Genomic DNA, 20027 nt, shown 5'->3' with positions numbered 1-20027 from the left:
TAGCCTTGTTACCTGTGTACTACATTCTGCAAGAAAAGGTTGACTTAGACACTAAAGTGTGAGAGAAAATGAGTGTGGATTCTAAGGAGGGAGCAACTCATCCATCCCTCTATTCCTTATGACTAACTCAGGCAGCTCTGGGCTGAGAGCACTGGTTTTTGCACTCCATTCCTGAATATCTGTGGGATGTGTCTGTATTTATCCAGATCTGGAGTACACTTCTGAGGTGAATCTCTTGATCATCACTATCTAATATACTTGGACTCACATCATAGAGCAGTCTTGGCATGCATGAACTGGGTTCCTTTTGGACAAAAAACAGGAAGATAACTCCAGGATCTCACTTAATGCACTCCAGATGTTTGTGGGTGTCCTGGTTTCAGCTGGGACAGAGTTAACTGTCTTCCTAGTAGCTGGTACAGTGCTATGTTTTGAGTTCAGTATGCGAAGAATGTTGATAACACTGATGTTTTCAGTTGTTGCTCAGTAGTGTTTAGACTAAAGTCAAGGATTTTTCAGCTTCTCATGCCCAGCCAGCGAGAAAGCTGGAGGGGCACAAGAAGTTGGCACAGGACACAGCCAGGGCACCTGACCCAAACTGGCCAACAGGGTATTCCATACTATGTGACGCCCCATCTAGTATAGGAACTGGGAAGGGGGGGCGGGGAATCGCCACTTGGGGACTAGCTGGGTGTCGGTCGGCGGGTGGTGAGCAATTGCACTGCGCATCATTTGTACATTCCAATCCTTTCATTATTACTGTTGTCATTTTATTAGTGTTATCATTATCATTATTAGTTTCTTCTTTTCTGTTCTATTAAACCGTTCTTATATCAACCCACGGGTTTTGCTTCTTTTCCCGATTTTCTCCCCCATCCCACTGGGTGGGGGGGGAGTGAGTGAGCGGCTGTGTGGTGTTTAGTTGCTGGCTGGGATTAAACCACGACAGTGGGGGTTGAGCCCAATCCAAAGTAAAATCCCCTGAAATACATATGGCATAGACATTGGGTCCTTGGCATCAGCTGTTTTAGTCTACATTTTTGTTCCCACTGGCCCACGCAGTAGCAAAAGTCTTCCCAGGCACTGTACAAGGGGCCTGGATGACTAAACCAAACCTGCTGGATCTTCTGAGAGACAGGATCACTGCTGGTTGCAAGGGGGACTTAGGAGGTCATCTGGGCTAACCTCCCTCTTGAAGTGCTGCCAGCAGTAACTTGGTCAACCATAAACTTGTCTAGTCGAGTCTTGAAATGCTCCAAGGACAGAGGAGCTTCTCCTAGTGTCCAACCTGCACTTTCCAGGCTGTAATACGTTGTTGTTGCCTTTGCTGTACTGTCTGACACTGCCACAAAGAGCTTGGCTCTCTCATCTTTTTAAGTGCCTTAGAAGTAGTTGTAGGCTGAGGTTAGGTCCCCCTTACGCTCTTCACCAGACTAAACAAGCCCAGATCCCTCAATCTTCCCTTGTGCTCTTGGCCCCTGACCATCTCAGTAGCCTCTCCAGTTTCCTCGCGATCCTTCTCATCTGGGGTGCCCAGAGCTGGGCACAGCACTCCTGGTGCAGCCTCTTCGGTGCCAGGGAGAGGAGGGTAATAACTTCCCAAGAGGGAAGTGAGGAGAGAGGGAGTGAGGCCACACTCCTCTGAATGTAGCCCAGAGCAGGGTCTGTCTTATTTGCAGTGTTCAAATTGGATATATAAAAGCTGTGCACTTCAGATTTACAATCTCGCCTTGAGTGGTGTGCCCACAGTCAAACAGAAAGCTTGCAATGGAGCAAGGACTTGACTAATGCTTCTAGACCGTTGTCTTCAGAACACATTAGCATAGTTAATATATTTTAAAATGTGAAATCATGAATACATAATATTGTTGCACTTCGAGAGAATGTTTTATAAAAACTACTACACCTTTGACTCTTTTCCCCATCAAAAGTTTGTGAAGGAAGAACTGTGGTAATTCAGATAAATTGGATGAAGCTCATGGCTGTACTTTTGAGCTTTTGTGGTATAGCCTTTTTACCTTGATGAAGATTTCACAAGAAATAATTCTCTGGAGGATTCCTTTCTGTTTATAAAAATAAATGGTAATTATACCACACATTTGTGTAATATTTCAAAGGTATATTCAAATATTAAGAAGGGTATTACAAATTTGGTGTAATTAATTAAATTACAGATTTCACACTTTCTTAGGATTGTCAAAATAAAAAATATTATAAATCTGTGACCATGATTCTATGAACAGATCTCTGACTTAGACATATCAGCTGTGGCTCTGGTAAACAAAACATTGTTAGATTTGCATACATATCTCTGGTTTACAACAGTATGGGGATTATTAAATCAGTTTTAACCTATTGTGTTGTTTCAGTGCAGTTATACAAATACTGCTTTAACTGCAGCAGATGTTCTCCATCATTCATAAGTTAACACTTTATTTTTCATCACATGGCACTCAGATCTAGTGGTTTACAGCAGTTGAGTTTTATTTTTGAAAATAACGTAGCAACAGTGTCATCCCTCTGTGTCGTAACTCAGTCGACACTGATCGCAATCTAGACCTAGCAAAATCCATCACATATCTTAGTCTCATTGGGAAAGACAATAAAATTTATTACCTATACAAGATTTCATTACTAACCAAATTTACTTCACATTTGACAGTATGTTTCTTGACTGGTATGTTTTATAGAAATGTGTTCAGATTAACTTAGGGAGTACTTAATAATAATTTTGGTGTCATTGCCATATTGTACTTCATTATCAAAACACATGTAATTTTGCATGGTAGGAATAACAAGTTGTCAGAACTGTGCGTTTAGTATGATAGCAGGAATCACCTGGACCAAAAGATACCATAAATAATGCTGTTAACAGCTTTTTTCCTTTTAAGATACTATCAGATTAAAGATGCTGATGAAAGTGATAGTGTTTGACACAGTGTCATTAATTCATGTTATTGACTTATTTCTAAGTATAGAGCTCTCTTTTATCTTTGGTATATCTCTTTGTTCCATGGTGTTTCTAGTTCCTAAAATTCAGCTTCCTGAAAATTAAATAGAAGCCAAACTGATAAATTCAGACTGCTGAATTACAAAATTAATTGAGCTGCACTGTATTGAAATATGCTGCAATATTAAGATGTGTATGAAGCCTAATGTTGGACATCAAACACATTTATGTGTTTGTGCAACATACAGTTTGGAGATTAAATCCCAGCACTTGATTTTCATTAGGGGTGGGTGGGTGGTGTGGTGGGTGCGTATTAAGGGCTCTTTTTTATGTGATACATCTCTCTGACTAAAAGAACAGAGTTCATAAAAATATTGTTAGTAACATCTTTCTCCCCAATACAGATACAATAGCAGAAAGGAGTGCCCTAAGAGAACATGTGTATCCTAAGCTGAGAGAATTCTGCAGGGAGAACTATGGGCTGGAATTTCAGGTAGGTTTTGTTGTGTTGAATCTTGCATTACTCTTCTTGAAATTAACTCTATTTAGAACAGATAACATTTTTAATTATCATTGGTAAAATAGAAAATTGCAAAAAATGTATTTCATATGTAATTGTACTGAATTGATGTACTTAAATTATTTTACAGGCAGATTTGAGGTAAATTCTAAATAGATGAAAAACACACAGTTTTACAATGCCACATTGCACTGGTGGTAAAAGCAATAGGGCAACAAACTGACAACTTTCACATTAGAAACTTAATGAAACCACCTCTATTTTAGATATTCAAAGTATTTAAGAAGAAATAATGTTACATTTGAATTACCATGTTGTACTTCTAGAAACCATACTTAAGTTAATGCAACCTTTTTTTAATTTAATGTAATCATCACTGGAGTAGCAACATCTATATATTCACATAACTGTTATATTATATCTACTCTAACTATGGGTTTGTCTTCCGCTGTAATGTGGAAAATAGTTTAACCAGGTGAATATTGAAACTGATTACTAAAACAAATTAAATGTGGAACATTTCTATTGTGATTATATACTATGGAATTTGCTTCCTTTAACATCAATTGTAAAATTCTCATTGCTTCAGTCAGTTCATGTTTTCCTTTGTGTTAGGGAAGACATAGACCCACCCACATCTTTGGTAAGAGCCAACTGGTAATAAATACAGTTGCATTTGACTTAAAACACATGAGTTTGGCATCACAGTTGAAGTCACTGGTACTTTTAAGTCAGGTATATCCTATTCACAGTCCAGTAAAGTCATCCAGTAAAGTCCCGTATATGTCAGCAGGCCTGGAACTGGTTCTCTGCTAACAGAAGCAATTACAGTGTGTGATGTTGTAAAAATGCTGTTCAATTTTTCAAAAATTCTCGTTCTACATCCTCAAGCCTTCCTCACATACTAGTATTAACCTGCCATCTTAGTGACCCCAAAACCTCAGCTCTTCAGAGTGCAGCTTACTCGGAAACAGCTAATGCCTTTTATGCAACATCCTGTTCCTCCCAGTGTATTATTCTTGATGCACATGCAGCTGGTTTTTAATCAAAATAACAAGTTCTTAAATTAGGATATTTGGTTTTAATTCCCTGAGTCACAGTAGAGTTGCTGAATCTGCATGGTGGTAAATTCCAGAGTGATTTTTGATTATGGCTATAAAAGAATTTCATTTGAAGGTCCTAGCTCATCAGCTGATTGGGAAGTCCCAGCTGCAGTGGTACATGCAAGGCATAGCAAAAGATATTTAAATAATAAAGCATTTTTCTCCTGTTACTACCATGTAATACTAATGGAAAATATAAACTTTATTTCTCAGTCATCTTTGAGGAGACATCTTAGTGACAAGAGGGAAATGTCTCTTCCAAGTAGATCATAATCCTCTGAATTCTTTGTGAGAGGAAACATGTCTTTCTTCAAATGGATTGTAACGTCGTCTCTAGGGGAGGTATAATTATGTTTATTGTAGTTGATATTCATGGAAGCAAATTATTTTATTACATAGTTTCAACACTAGGAGCATCCTTATGTGATATGAGGTCTGAGAGACAGCTCCACTGACACATTTCTGAAAACAGCTAGAAAGCTATCATGTTTCTGTGGAAGCAAAGTAGGAAAACCTGTACAAAAAATTAGCTAGGGAAAGTAGTAAGGCATTTTGGAGGAAGCTCTGAGGTAGACTTTATCAAAACTTTTTTTTTTTTTTGCCTTTTCCACTCCTGATACACTGAGTTTCTTAGGTTAGCATGCAAAATCAAGACTACAGTTTTTAGTGCAGTGGTGTCAAGAAAGAATTATGTACTTTTCAGATACAGGGATAAATTTGTATTTCCCTGCGCAGAGCAGAACACATAACTTTTCATCCTGACATGTAATCTTCTACTGACCAAACAAGAACTACCTTGTGTGACTACCACAAATGCGCTATAATATCGGGTGACCTGAAGACACCCTCTTCCTGATAAATAATGACCCAAATGAAATGCATTTGAGTACATTCATTGCTCCAGCTTCCACTGAGTCATCTGGCTGCACTAATAAGTGTTTCAGTTGTTGCAAAGCATGAGATCTGTCAGGCACCCTCAAGTTGGTTGGAGCTGTTAGGGAACATAACGACCATGTGTGTGGAAGCAGAACGGAATATATTCAATCACTCTATGAATTTATTTGCTCGATGGACTTCCTTTTCCATTGAATCAGAAAATATTTCTGAAAAACAGGTATTGGTGAACACAGAAAGCAAGTAAGCTGAGAAAAGACTTCCAGAGTGCATGGTGTTTTGTACCTGATATACAGTATTTTTCTAGGGGAGGACAGAGATGTTAAAGAAAGTAGTTGTAATAGAAAATTTTTGAAGGATAACTAACCATAGTTAATTAGCAGCATACTCTTTTCTTCTTGGGAACAATGAACTGTTTCAAATCATTTTCACCATGTGATATGTACTAGAAGGAAAGTAGAATTTCGCATGAATGAAATTTTTTAGTGTTTTTTTAAGCACTTGGAAGCAATAAAATTCTTTCACTTCCTTAGAAAAATCTGTGAAACTGTAAGATTGGTAGGACAAAAGCTAAAATAAGCAAAAGGAAACACTGAATTGTGAACAAAAAGTCTCTGTTAGGTGACTACTGTGGAAGTGAACTAGACCAGTGTCAGTCCACCGTGTGTAAGCAGCTCTCGCACAGAGCACGGGTTGTCATCTCACCTTGGCAGCCTTACTGAAAGTTAGAGTGGGTGTTTGTCACACAGTTTTTCCAAGTATAAGTGAAAACATACTTCAACATCAGATACAGTTGTCTTCTTATTCCATTTCTTTAATTTTGTAAATCCTATTTAATTTAGGTAGCATAAAGAATAACTGATAAGCCTCTCATTTTGAAATTCTTGGTGCCTTTAGAGGTTTGATGGCTCAAATATTTCTTCTTGCAGGACAAAGTTATAACATGTTAAGCTACTATGCGCCAAAATTGTGTTACCCAATAAAAATAACCTATAACATTATAACACACAGCAGGCAGCCACTGAGCCCCTACAATATCTGCTGTTCCAGAGAATCTCCTCTTCACATTTACAGAGTTAGCGTGATCTCTGCACAGTTAATTAAAATAGAAATTGCTTTTATGTTTCAGATGAACTTGAGCAGCACAATAAATTCATTCAATAAGTAATTCAAATATTTTTGACTGTACGCTGAGGTGCTCTAATTTTATGACTGGAATACTTAAGCTCTATCATACATCATTCATGTAATCAGACAGCTGAATACATTGTGAAGTTCAATAATGAAGTCATATAGATAAATAACAGAAGGGAGAGAGGAAGAAGGGAACACTTTTTTCTAATCGGACTAAAAGAGAAGAGGACAGAGAAGAAATCAGTGAAAATGAGGGAGATAGGAAGGCTGTTTGAGGTGCAGTTTTGTAAAGCAGAAGCTGCTTGTTCTAGCAAAATTTTGGAACAGAGTTTCTGTAAAAAAATAAAGATAATAAGTGTATTTTCTTGGCAGTGTAAGCTATAATGCATTTTATACATTGAGCTATTTCACTCATCATCAGTTAGATGGTGCATTACCTCTCGTGTTTGGCAACAGTGTGCCTACTCCAGCAAACACTGACACATGTCCCAAACTTTTCTGGAAGAAATAACCAACAAGACTGTTGGTGGTAAAACTAAACATGGCCATAAATGCTTCTAGGATTAGGTCTTAAACCTTGGCATTTATTGTTATGAGAAATTTCCCAAGAGATTAACCAGCTGTAAACTGGTGAATTTTACTTTTACATCAACGCATTATTAGTTCTTATATTAGGTCTTCAGGCTGATTTTATGATCTGTTTAGACAACAGCTAGTTTTGTGGTTCTGTTTCTTGTGGAAACAGCAGAGCGCTTCCACAGTACAAATAATATTACAATAAACAATATTGTAATATATTAATGTCTTAATATGGTTTCAGTTTTTTTTTTAACTATCCACTAGACCTTTTTTTTTGTTCAAGGTACATACATGATGTTAACAATCAATAGTAGCGTAAATGAGAGAGTAGTAGCATGTACCATAAGTTTTATTCTGAAAGAAATGCATACATATGATCCCTATTCTTTTAAATTCAATTTTCCACAGTAAGAATTCAGCCTTTTAGTTAAAATATGTAGTGAAATCACACTTCATCACTTAATTTCTTCAAGTAAGTTTAACATCCATATTCCAGTTTCTTCCAGGAGTTTGTTTGCAACTAATTACCATCACAAAACTGAGTCTAGCTACAGATAAAAGGCTTAACAGCAAGCTGTCTGTCACTGCATATCTATACAATCTCTGCTTCCAAAGCAACAAAGACCAGCTGACGAAGTACAATATTACAGAACTACACGTATTCTTTCTTTTGAGCCATGTGCACAGAATGAGTTCATATCCTGTGGATACAAGTGACACAGGGTGTGAAGTTGTGGTCTTGACTGTGATCCACAGCAAAATTCCCATTAATTTCCATGGAGCCAGGATTTTATCAATGCTTTTGTCATTCTTCTTACTTATCCATTATAAGCAATCTAGTAGCAAATAAAGACTATATCAAATCAAGATCTTGTAATGCTAATCTCTGCAAAAAAAACCTGAATATAAAATGAGAGACTGTCCCAAGAGGGACTATCTGGGAGGGAAAATAAGAGGCTTAAATTGTTATTTATGTAAGGAAACCCTGCCAGTCTGTGTAAGGACTGGTTATAGACCTCATTGCCTTTTACTGCACTGCAGAGCAATGCTTAGCAGTACATGAAATGTTGACAAATCTAATTTTTAATTTGATAGGTAGAAAGGGCATATGTTAAAGTAACAATGTTACGTACTATTTTCCAGGTCATAGACTTATACTGGGGAGTTGAAGCAGACGAATGGGACAGTCCTGAGCTGCAAAAGACTCGTATGAAGCTGTTAGAAGATTGCTTGAAAAGTTCTGCAGGTCCATGTTTTGTTGTGGGTATAAAAATAATGTTTTACTTTACAACAAAAATATAATGTTAGCTATCCTAACATGCATGATTCAGTAACAAATGTATTCTTTTCTTCTTTCTAAAATACTTGATATTCCTCCCTGTACATTTGCTGTACTGCATCCAAATGTTTCACTATACAGCACTGTAGATTAACAGTGATTACTCAGTATTAGTGGAAAGAAGGATCTTTCATGATCAGTCCTCATAGCAAGATGGGTTTAGAAACCACAAGGTATGACTGTATTACTATCACAACAGAAGTATGGACTACTTGTTTAAGGAGGCCACCATTAATTAATTCTTGGCACTTCTCACACATGCATTATTGGCTGGCCTAGAAGGACTTACAAAAGCACAGCAGCCGAGAACTATCTGTTCTGATCTGCATTTTGCTGTTTTGTGTCATAAACCCAGGACAAGTTAGGATGAGAGGTATTAGAGTGTGAAAAGACTGGAGGTCAGTGGCAACCTGAGGAGGCTCTGAGTCATTGTGGTTTTACTACTCTCTGCCTTCTCTTTACTGTTGCCAGAACAAGCATTGCTTTCAGGATTCTTCAAGAGTCAGTAAAGCTGGCAAAAAAGATAGATCTTCACTGGCTTTTCCTATTAGGCCTAAAGGAAAGACTGAACCACTTTTACAGGAGTGGTTTATAAAGCTTTCCATATTTATTTTAATGTCAGAGGGGTCTTTTTCTGTAGATGAACCTGTTGTTTTACATCAAGCTCAACAGTCTTCAGCTATCCGTCACAGCTTTTACAGCTGACGCAGTATGAATTTATGAAGTTATGCCAAACATTGTGTAGGGTTCTAATAGCTGAAAGGCACTGGGAGTAGGCTGCATATATAAAGTTCTGTTAGGTATGCTTTACCCCTTCCAATGAATCATATACAATAGATTTTGCTGTCACTGATTTTATGTTAAATATACAATTCAGAGTAGTGCATTTTTTTCTCTTTCGTCTGTGTCTAGAAAGATTTGCACCATGTTTTAAGATGAACACCGTTAACTTGAAAAATATTTAAAGTCCAGTTTAGTGCATGGTATGCTGACTGTGTTAGTTTTCAGTGCATAGACAAAAAAGATATGACTTTTGATAAATGCCTTTTTCAAGCTGCTTAGAGTAGCATAACCTCTTTATCTATGAAGAGTAAGGCTGTTCCTTAACTTTCTGGGTAGATCTAGAGAATCTCTCTAACGAGATTGGCTATTCAATGGTATATAGTGCATACTTAACAGCATCTATTAAAGCATCAGAACAAAAGACAAGATGATTTGGGAAGAATGTGGGTATATTTTGTACATGAGAAGTACTATGTGCAAGGGAGGCTTCAGTGAAAGTACAAAAACGACCACAATGAATAGGATTTGCTATGATCAAGGATACTTCTCTAAAAGATAAGTATTTCTATTATTCCAAAACATATTTAATTATTTTATCAGCTGTCTTGAGGCTCCATCTTTGTGAGAAATAAATGGGGGATGTATGACAATTATTTTTCTATGCATAGTTGTAGGACTGCAGAGATACTAGGATAAGTCTCAAGTTGAATTAACCTCTATAAAACTCATCATTTGTGTTTAAGAAGACAACCAATATTATTTTAAGACAAAGTGCCTGCAGAGAAAAAAATAGATAACCTGCCTACATTAGATAAATTCAGTTCCAGTTTCATTCTAGTGGTGTAGAAGGACCAGAACATACAGGGCAAAAGACAGACTCATTCAGGATCTATCTGTCAGGCTGAATGTTTTCAAGTAAACTTGCCTAATCCTACCTAACTAATTTTGTCAATTATTACACTAATTGTTAGTGTAAGTTTTACTAAATTACGAGCATTTTGCTATTACATGTCTTTATTACAAGTTTTCAAGGATTGGCCTAAAAGTAAAAAAACAGTGCTTCTGTTTACTGCTGATATACTACTGATTGTCTTCTCCGTAGTCACTTGTCTATTGCAACTGGAAGGGTAGTGGAAATGCTTGTCGCTCAGACATCAAAGGACACCTGCCACTCTCCTTTGACAGCTTTAATTAACCTCTGTTTTGATGTTAGCCTTCAATAGAAAACAATTTTAAGACCACGCCTTTGCTATTCCAAATTTTCTTTTCTATAATACATTTGCTAAGAAAATAATTTAGAAAAGGTAGATTTCTCCTCTATACTTAAATGTAGCTAAGTGAACTCTAATTCTTAGACTTGTCATAATAAGGCAGAGAAGAGTTCTGAAAAAACTGCAAGTCCTTGATTTTTTTTTTTTAAGGGAAGAATTTGAAAGATTTAGCAAACTGAAACCACAGAATCCCATGGGGATGGAAGGGATACAAAACACTGCCTGCTGTGAAGGCTGGAGATCACTTCTCTCCATGCCAAAGATGAGACAAAGAGCAAGCTGTAGCATGTGTTGTTCTGTACTTTTATCACACCCTCACAACCATCTCGCTGCCTCTGTTTCATTCACCTGCTTGCCTCACTCTGTTATTTAGCTTCAGAGCCCTGGGGAACAAAGGCCGTCCTCAGCGCTTGACTGTAAAGAGCCCGGCGCGTGGAGTACTGAGTCTGGGGTGGGTTTGATGCTGTCATGACACTGTTTGTCACGAGGACACACTGGCCCAGATCTCTACAGAGTTTGCATAGCTTCCATCTTACGTGACTAAATTTCGTTTTCTGGGCTTATTTTTCTACTTTCTGTCTTCCCTTTGATGAAGAAACAGAGCTGGAGCAGAAAGGCATGGCATTTTTCCTGTAGCAACACGCAGTGTCCTTAGACACGGATGTTCTAAAATCTCTGACAGTGAAGGAAACCTCGTCATGTACCATTGCTGCATATTTTAGCAGCTCAGAATTTTGAAGCTGTTAAGAACTGCCTGGCTGATATTGTTACTAAGGAAAGAAATCAAGCCAAATCAGAAATTTTAAACAGAACAAAACAGTTAGCAAAGAGGTTGCAGTGAGCCAACAACTTCAATATTTATTCCAGGTTTTCCAAGTATGGGCCAGAGTAATAGCTCTCCCAATGACTAGACTGGCAAAACTACAGAAATCTCTATACACATTTGTTGTTTGCTTTGTTGTACCTTGGTGGGATGGGGTTTATTTCATTTACAACACCAATTGAAGACGATTCTACTCCAACAAGCATAATTAGTTTTAATTTATAGTAACATAATTAAAAACTGACTTTGGCACTGCAGGCTTTGGGCACCTTCCCATTTCTTGAGAAAGTTCTAGAAAATGTGCCACTTACATTCAGCTGGGTTTTTTTTTTTACTTTTCAATTACCACTTTTTTAATTCAGACGCAGATCTGGGATTAAATCGGACTATTCAGAATTAACTAGCAGATATGGATTGATTTTAGAAAGTGTTTCTTTATGGCACTTTGTGCCTGCATTGTGCTATCAGATGGAGAGAAAATGAAATTCAGTTCTTAAATTAGTGCAATGTGTAAGTTGGAAGTCCTAAGCTTTTCTTCAGATACAAAACAACAAAATCCAAATGAACACATATCCGTAAACACAAAGAAGGAAGCAGTTCTGAAAAAAATGGGTAATTCATTTCCTGTGACACTTTCTTTGGGAATGTACAGTCCCTCTGTTACCTACTGCCTGAGCTCTATCAACACTGGATCCAATTGAGGGCAAGGGGAGTTGTTTGGTTTTTGGTTAGGTTGGGGTTTTTGTTTGGTTGGTATTTTGCTGTGTAAAATCACAGCCTATTATAGGTGATCATTTAAAAACTCATAGCCTTTACTGTAGGTAAATACATACTGTAGGTAAATACATACCATGCTATTTTTGATTTACAGCATAATTTATCAAGATTTATTTATGAGGGGAAAAGTACTATTTCTGTAGGAAAAATACTTTCCGTGCAAATTTTATGCAGAAATCATACTGGTTGTCTCTGGAATCTACATGGGGAGATTGAAATGCAGTATATTTATTAAATTGTGAACTGCTTAAACTCTGCATTGCATAACAATGTCAAAGAAAAAATACATTCAGTGCATCACTGGAACCTTTACATTTTGTTGGTTATGTTTCCTAGTAAATTCATAAGAGATGGTAATACAGACAGGATGGTAGAGTGACAATAAAGGTTATATTATCATCCCACAACTAGTACTGATCATGAACAGGATTCATGTTACGGATCTAGTCTCGATACCTTTAACAACTAATAGAAAGATATAGGTACCTCCACTAATATCTGAGTCATCTTCTGGATGACTGTTTCTCCATTAACAGCAAGGAGACACTAGGGAGTTAGACTGCTGAGTTAGGAACCCAAGTACAGTGCTTGATATCAGTTAAGGCCTTAAGCTACTTAGGGTGTCGTTAGTCTACAGTGATTATTTGCAGAATAAGTTTACTGCCCTTTTAGTGGGGTTCCCTAACTAACACTCCATCACTAACCTGCTGTTGATTATGCCTTAGTACAGATGAGGGAACTGGCAGGCTTCTCTGCACTTCTCTTCAAACACACCCTGCAAGTTATAACACGTGGGTGCTCTCTTCCATCTGTGCAGCACCACGCAGTCTCTGCCTGAGCTGCTGTTCTTGCATGACTACGTCCTGAAAAATCATAAAATGAAAGGGAGAAATGGAAATGAAATAGTTTGTCACCTGTAACAATTTGCTCAATTAAATATGTTTGGGTTTGTACAAACCTAAGAGACTGTCTCCACCCATCGGTCAAATCATCTGGTCCAAAGAATAGTAAAAACATTTTCTACCTACTCTGAACAGCCACTGTAATTTACATTATCCCTCTCAAATTATTGACAGCCTGTTGTTAATTTCAGCATTAATGAATCATTAAAAAAGACCTAGCATTATAAAATTGGGATTCCAGTGGGATTTTAAAAGAATATTAGCAATTTACAATATTTGGCATGTCCTTAAATCAGCCAGAAATTGAAGACAAAATATGGTAAACTGAGAAGTGAGATGTTTTTTACACCTTTGGATCTTTGTGTTCCTACAGTACAATGCATGCTTTAATCATTCCATGAAGTATACTGCTACTTGGTTCTTTTTCCTTAGTACAAATGGTTGATAATTAATTCTGAGCACATTCCAGCTCAGAGAAAATTCCAAATTATATTACTCCAGCTCTACTGAATCTCCTCAACTCCCATTTCAGTTCTGGTGTTACTTTAGGGTTTACTCCTAATGTGAAAACCACATATATACAGGTTCTGGAACACCCAACTTACGTTTTACTTTTGCTCTTGTGGGAAAATTGCCACACATTTTAAGTTAGGGAGGCTAAAGTCAGTCAAATGTGTCTGTATTAAAACAGCCAGTTTAGGGGGAATGCTAAGCACCCAGTGCTCTTCAGGAATTCAGCAGAACTTATACGTGCTTGGTACATTTAAGAATTTAATTTTTCTCAAGGAAGCAGCTCTATATATAGCTTTTAAGTGAATGAGGAGAAATAGCTGGAACCAGACTTGGCACAGCAGCCCATCTCTCCCAATAAAGTATATTCCAAGAAACAAATATCAAATTACAAATTTTCTTCTCACTCCGCATGTGATTCAAAACCTGTCCAAATAAGAACCCTCTCTAATGTAAGTGGGTTTGGGGTCATACAGCATATCAGGAATGGCTCCATAGGACTTGTTGGCATTAATCTGAAGTAAAGTATATGTCTGCGGACACTAATCCTGTTTTAGGAAAGATTTTTCTGTGAATGTCAAAGTAGAACTTTGTATATTTTTTTAAACCCTTCAAAACAGATAAAGTGATTAAATTTTAAAGACATAGTATGCAACTTTCCTCGCAGCAAGCCTTGGTCTTCTTTCACTGCCTCCAGACTAACAAGCAAAGGGTGTATATCCCTTTCCACGTTGTTTGTCCCTGAACAGCAGATATACACACAGAGTGGAATCAAGCACGGGGTGATATCATATTGATTAAGCTATTGTAAGTGAGTTCCTTTATCTGCTTTAGGGCTGGGAATGTATTTTCATCATCAATCATCTCTGATTCTCTAAATCTAAAATCTAGGGTCTAAAAATGCTTACCCATTTTTTAAACATATCCCATTGAAAATAGCTACAAGATTCATCAGGCAGCTTTTCCATGGAACATAGAAACTGCATGGTTTTTAATGCGGTCTTAAAATAGCTTGCATTTTCAGCCTACAGTCAGAAGACTACATATTTTCTGCTAAGTCACTGTATTTCTTTTTCTTGACATAAATAGAATTTTTGGTGCTGCCTTTCAGAAAGGTTAAGTATTATATTTAATATAAATGACCGTATTAGTGAGAACAAGATTAGCACGAACTCAAATTTCCATCATTCTATGTATAATGTGTAGAGGAAGAAATAGGCTGCATGAGATTTATGAGATTTATTTTCTCTTTACACTCAAGAGCTTTACCAAACCATCTTCTGAGATAATATTGTAATCAGCTAGATGTAATGGTCTGTTCTGTAAATGAAACTGTACATCAGAAAGCCAACACTGGCTATTCTGCAGAAGGGGGAGGGGGCAGGAATCCTAAACCTTGCAATTCTATTTCTGTGTAAAGAAAAAGCATACTTTACAGTATTTAGCAGTCGGTTGCTAAGTTTAACGAGAAGTCTTAATGCTATTGCTTGCACCTAGGGTATATACCTTCCCTTTTCTCAAATACAGAGATTCATTTCAGGGATCCTTTGGTTCTCCGATTACAGACCCAGAAACAAACACCTACCCACAAAGTAACTAGTTCACTTTTCAGTCTGATTATTGTTAAATCAAGCTAGCAGTAGCTGGGTCTATTTTTTAAGATAATCAGAGTGCATAATTTCACAGGTTCCTTTTTTCTTCAATGAAAGATACTAATTTACAGAAGTAAAATAAAAGACAGCATCAGTGTTCTTCATAGTGATACTGGTATGCATCCATAAGGTATTGCCTTCTTTCTCTTAAAATATTTGCTTTCAGCGCAAGGTGCTTTTTTTGCAGTTACTGTTCTGTTAGCATGCCACGTAGCAGCTAATTATCATATGCTTCCTTCTTTCATAACTGGAAAACCTCACAGAGTAACTTTTTATTTCATTCAACTTTTTGAAAAAAGGAAGAGGAGAATACTTGCTTAGAATGCTATGGAGACTGCAATTATTATGAATAAACTACATGTTCTTTTCTTGTTAACTATTTTGCATAGTATAGAAATTGCTTTAATGCTTAAAACTGTTTTAAAAGAATTTAGAATAGTAGTGCCACTCGTGGCTGGAAGAACAGCGCATCGCCTGGCCACATACTTTTGCAGAGTACATATTCTGCCTCTCAGTCATGCCATTGCATGGCATAGGCAAGATAGTGTTTTTATTGAGAGAAGTGTCATGACCTGATGTTCTTTGCTATATTTCATTTGTTTCCCATGGGGATTTGCTACAGAATTTTTAAACATTTAGCTAATGACTTGACCTATTAACTGCAGGCAGTATTTAGTATTTAGTGCTTGTACACTTACCATTAATTTTAGGTCTAATTACCTTTTAGTTAAAAAATAGTGTTAGAAAAGGCATGAAGATATCCCACTAGAAGGCTACTATAGGTGAGGTTTTATTTTAACCTAGTCCATTCTTGAAGAATTATGGTAAGTGAAAACTAAGGATTTATAAAGGTGATTTCTTTCATCTGTATTACAAATGGAACACTAATATTGGGTAGTATTGAAGAACAATAGGTTTTGAAATGTGGCGGTTCTGAAGGTGGCTGTATGAAAAGATGGATTTATATTTAATATAAATTAAATTATTAGGGTTAGCATTCTCATTGTAATATTTGGTGATGTGAATTAACTGTAAAGATTGTTGACACAGTGAATACTTTAAGTAATGTTATTCTTCATCAGCCACAATCTTTGTCAAGTGTGTAAGGGGTGTGGTTTATGAAGCCAAGGAAAGCTTTAATCTCTATTATCACAGTGCTTGCTTTAGTCTTTTTCCTTCAGTTCAGCTTTTTTGAAGATCCCTTCCACATTTTTCTTTCTCTCCTTAACTGTTATTACAGTTTAGATAATTAGTTCCTTTCACAGGAATTAGTTCCTTTCATCCTGCCACTGTGCTACTGTCCTTTCTAGCCTCCTACACTTTTGTATTTTAATAAACCAGAAGAAACAGTTCTTCCCCTCCAAGCATGTGGAAAGTAGGGAACGCATGCAAATAATTTAAGAACATACAGAAGGGACTGATAGTTCCACATCAGTCTTAAGTTTACTGGGCCATCATGCCGCTAGCATTGTTGGGGAAGGAAAATTATACTCTTTCTATATGTGTCTCTTCTTGTGCAAGGACTTATCTAATAATTTCTTTTCATCTTTGAAGGACTAGATTGAAAAAGTATCTGTTCAGAGTACCAGTCACCAACTGTCCCAAATAAAAAGCCCTAAAACCTAGGCCAGCTGGCTTGAAGGAAAGAATGTTTTGTTACAATTGGCACATAAGGATACAGAAATCAAATAAAAGTCATCAAAATCAGGAACTGGTTAAAATAAATAATATAGGCCATTCCACGTGTACTTGCAAAGCAGATTTGATGTTACATTATGCTACTTGTTTTGCATACTGTGATAAACACTAAATTCTGGGTGCTGTAGAGAGGTGGCATTATCATCTGCTAGAGCTAATGTCCCTTATACTAAAAATTTGCCTTTGGGCCCTCATTTATTTTATGTCCCTGCAAAACAGGTTTATTAATGGTGTTTTAGGTGCTCTACTACACACTATGCAGTCATGGGTCATATCAGGCTCATGGGGACTGTATTATTATATGCAAGTTGTGAAATCATTTTCTTGACATTTAATTACAAAATTAGGTTTTCATTTGTAGACTCAATGAATATCAATCTGTTTAGTTCTAATAAGAAGGGGGAAAAAAACAGCAAAAAGAAATTTGCAGCGAAATCTCATATCATGTTACAACTAGCTTCAGTATTCCTAAGGTTGGGAGGGGTGTTAAAAACTCTCTTATACCATCAGTGATCTCTGCCTCTGATAATGCTCATTAATTAACACTTTCTAATACCTTCATGGTGGCTATATATGTTACTGAGAAACACAGCTTAATTATGTTACAGAAAAGCATAAATATATAGGTCTATTTCTAATAAAGAGTGTGTATGCGCTTACAGTAGGATTTGGATAGGTTTTGCAATCCTGAAAACCCCTCCTCAGTTGCTGCAACTTTGGCAGTGATTACAGACTAGATGCCTCTCTGTTAATCCCTTAGATGCCTAATTCATCTCTTTTTGCCATGCTCAACGTTACTTTAATCTAAGATCTTTGGCTCATCATTTATCACTTAAGTACCATCCCAAAATGGGAGTTCAGAAACTAAGCAGCCCTTCTGATGAATGCTAGCAAGATCATATTTCCCAGAAAACAAAGACATGGCCCCTTGTTTTTAGAGGGTGCATGGGTGCGGCATGAGGCAGCATCCTTTCTTACATATGAAGCATACCAAAGAGGGCAGAAAGGATGCAGAAGAGTCCTAGTTTTTAACTCCTGGGGTTGGTGTCCAGAAGCCAGTGCCCTGCCCTCCCAGCTGACTACACTGATAGGCTCAGAGTATCTTCTTCCTTTCTGGCTCCATGATGCCTGTATCCCTGGATGCTCAGTAAGGCACATTAAACAGCAACAGTAGGAGAAGCTTTTCTCCATTAGCCAGCCTTCACCTGTGAGACGCAAGACAGTACTTTAAAACCCTTCCACCGTTCCTCCCTGCTTGGGTGAGTGTTGTGATTATTTTACAAAGCAGGGGAGGTTACACCACCATGCCTTCCTCTAAAAGACAAGAAAGGTATGTTTCCTACTCCCTGTAAGAAGGGTAGTGATTTTCACAGACAAGGTTATTGACTCCACTCTGGGCTGGGTGCTAAAGTCTTTTATTAAACCTAGCCCTTATAGTTTGTTTTTCTATCCAGCTCCACTATTACAAAGTGTTACGGGACCTGTCAGAGAGTTGACAGGAATCTGGACTGCAGTAGGAGTTACCTGCAAGGTCCTGAGCTTTATGTGAGAGGAAAAAAATACATGCCTATCAGGAAATCTCCCACCCAACTTCAAAAAAAGAGCAAAGTGAGAGTCATATATTTGTTTGGAGGAGAATCAGAGTGAGTGAGCAGCTCAAATCTATAGCTAGAGGTAGGCAAAATCTTCTCCACTCCTTCCTCTACCCTACCTTTATTCACCGACCTCTTTCCTAATTTTATTCTTTTTGACTGATTTTCTCACCTGCACCCATGCTCAGGGAGATCAAAGACCCAGCAATGAGAAACGGGGAAGGAAAAGGCAACAAAATGAACTGGTTGCTTCACAGTCATGTAGAAGACAGGAGAAAGAGTGTGGAGGAGGAAGACCATTGATACTTTCACAGCCAGGAGAAAGGAGAGTTCTGATGAAGCAACGTGTATCATGGAAGTAGGTCATTCATTTCTTCTGAGAAAGCACATTCACTCTGCATGATAGACCATTAGCTCTTACCCACTATGTCCTGAGAAATTACTCATCATTGTTTCATATCTCCCTACCACTAGGGAAAAGCTTTGAGATTTAAAAATATTGCACTGTGGGTGAAGTTCAGAGTTGAGGGAATTGGTTCATTTACAACTGGATTCGGCTGCTCTCTTTAATTTTCTGAAAGACACGTTAAGCATCAAGTAACTCCACCATCATTTTCTTCTTACACTTTATGTCAGGAACATTACTCACAGCAAAAGACTTAAGCACTTGCACCTCATCCTTCCAGTCCCAATTCCAGACAGTTTTCTTACAAGGTAGCTCAACAGCCCTTTTTTGTTCTTCAAAGAACTGAAACCAATACCCGTATCAGGTTTCTGAAATACCTATAGCCCCCCAGTGTACTTCTGGAGCACCTTCAGGGAAAAAAGGAAGAGCGAAATTAGGGTATGGCTCTATGAAACAACACACAGCAATGTTTCTCAAGCCAAGGAACGTAAATGCATATCCAGGCAGGTGGAAAAAAAAAATAAATCTAGTTCTCAGCATAGAAATGTCTTTATTATACCTTCAGATTTCTACTCACTTCAAAAATTTCAATTAAAAATTATATTTCTTATTTTATGTTTTGTATGGTCAGCTGAAGTTCTAAAACTAAATCTATTTACCCATAAGCTTCAACCAAAGGATTGAGGTATGGACACTATTATTATCACGTAAGTATGGAGAAAAATAAAATGAAAATGTTTGATACTGCTCAATGGTATCATTTTTCCCTTAAAAACTAAACAGGACAAACAATGTAAAGCAACAGTCCCATCCCTGCTGATATATAAATACACAAGATCCTTTGCATATCAACACTCAAAATAGAAATGCTTATTTTGCAAGCTATCATTAGCCTCATTTTACAGATAGGCAATCTGAGGCAGTGGCGAAAGCATCAGGAAGTTACCAGTTTCCATACTGAGATGAAGCAAAAGTGGAAAGAAGATTTAAGAGTTCTGCAGCAGCTCTAATGTTCTGTCTGCTAAGTTGCACTGCCTTACAACTGTTGGCAGTGGAAGAATGTGCTGTTCTGAAGGCACTTTGACCTGTACATC

The 20027-nt window shown here is 37.4% G+C and overlaps 1 protein-coding gene across 2 annotated transcripts in view; it reads left to right on the top strand.

The window, feature by feature from the left end:
* NWD2 (NACHT and WD repeat domain containing 2) overlaps positions 1-20027 on the top strand; it is a 58284-nt gene that overhangs the window by 19311 nt on the left and 18946 nt on the right. Inside the window, exons 2-3 of one of the 2 annotated variants that reach the window (XM_052780281.1) lie at positions 3355-3443; positions 8324-8440. In XM_052780281.1, the coding sequence (XP_052636241.1) occupies positions 3355-3443; positions 8324-8440 (206 nt within the window). Of the gene's footprint in view, positions 1-3271; positions 3444-8323; positions 8441-20027 lie in introns of those variants that run through there. The other variant, XM_052780282.1, reaches the window with a different exon arrangement.

Source organism: Harpia harpyja, chromosome 2, assembly GCF_026419915.1.
Source record: "Harpia harpyja isolate bHarHar1 chromosome 2, bHarHar1 primary haplotype, whole genome shotgun sequence".
In the NCBI taxonomy this organism is placed as follows: Eukaryota; Metazoa; Chordata; class Aves; order Accipitriformes; family Accipitridae; genus Harpia; species Harpia harpyja.
Note: the sequence above shows the minus strand (reverse complement) of the source record. Positions and strands in the feature narration are given on the sequence as shown.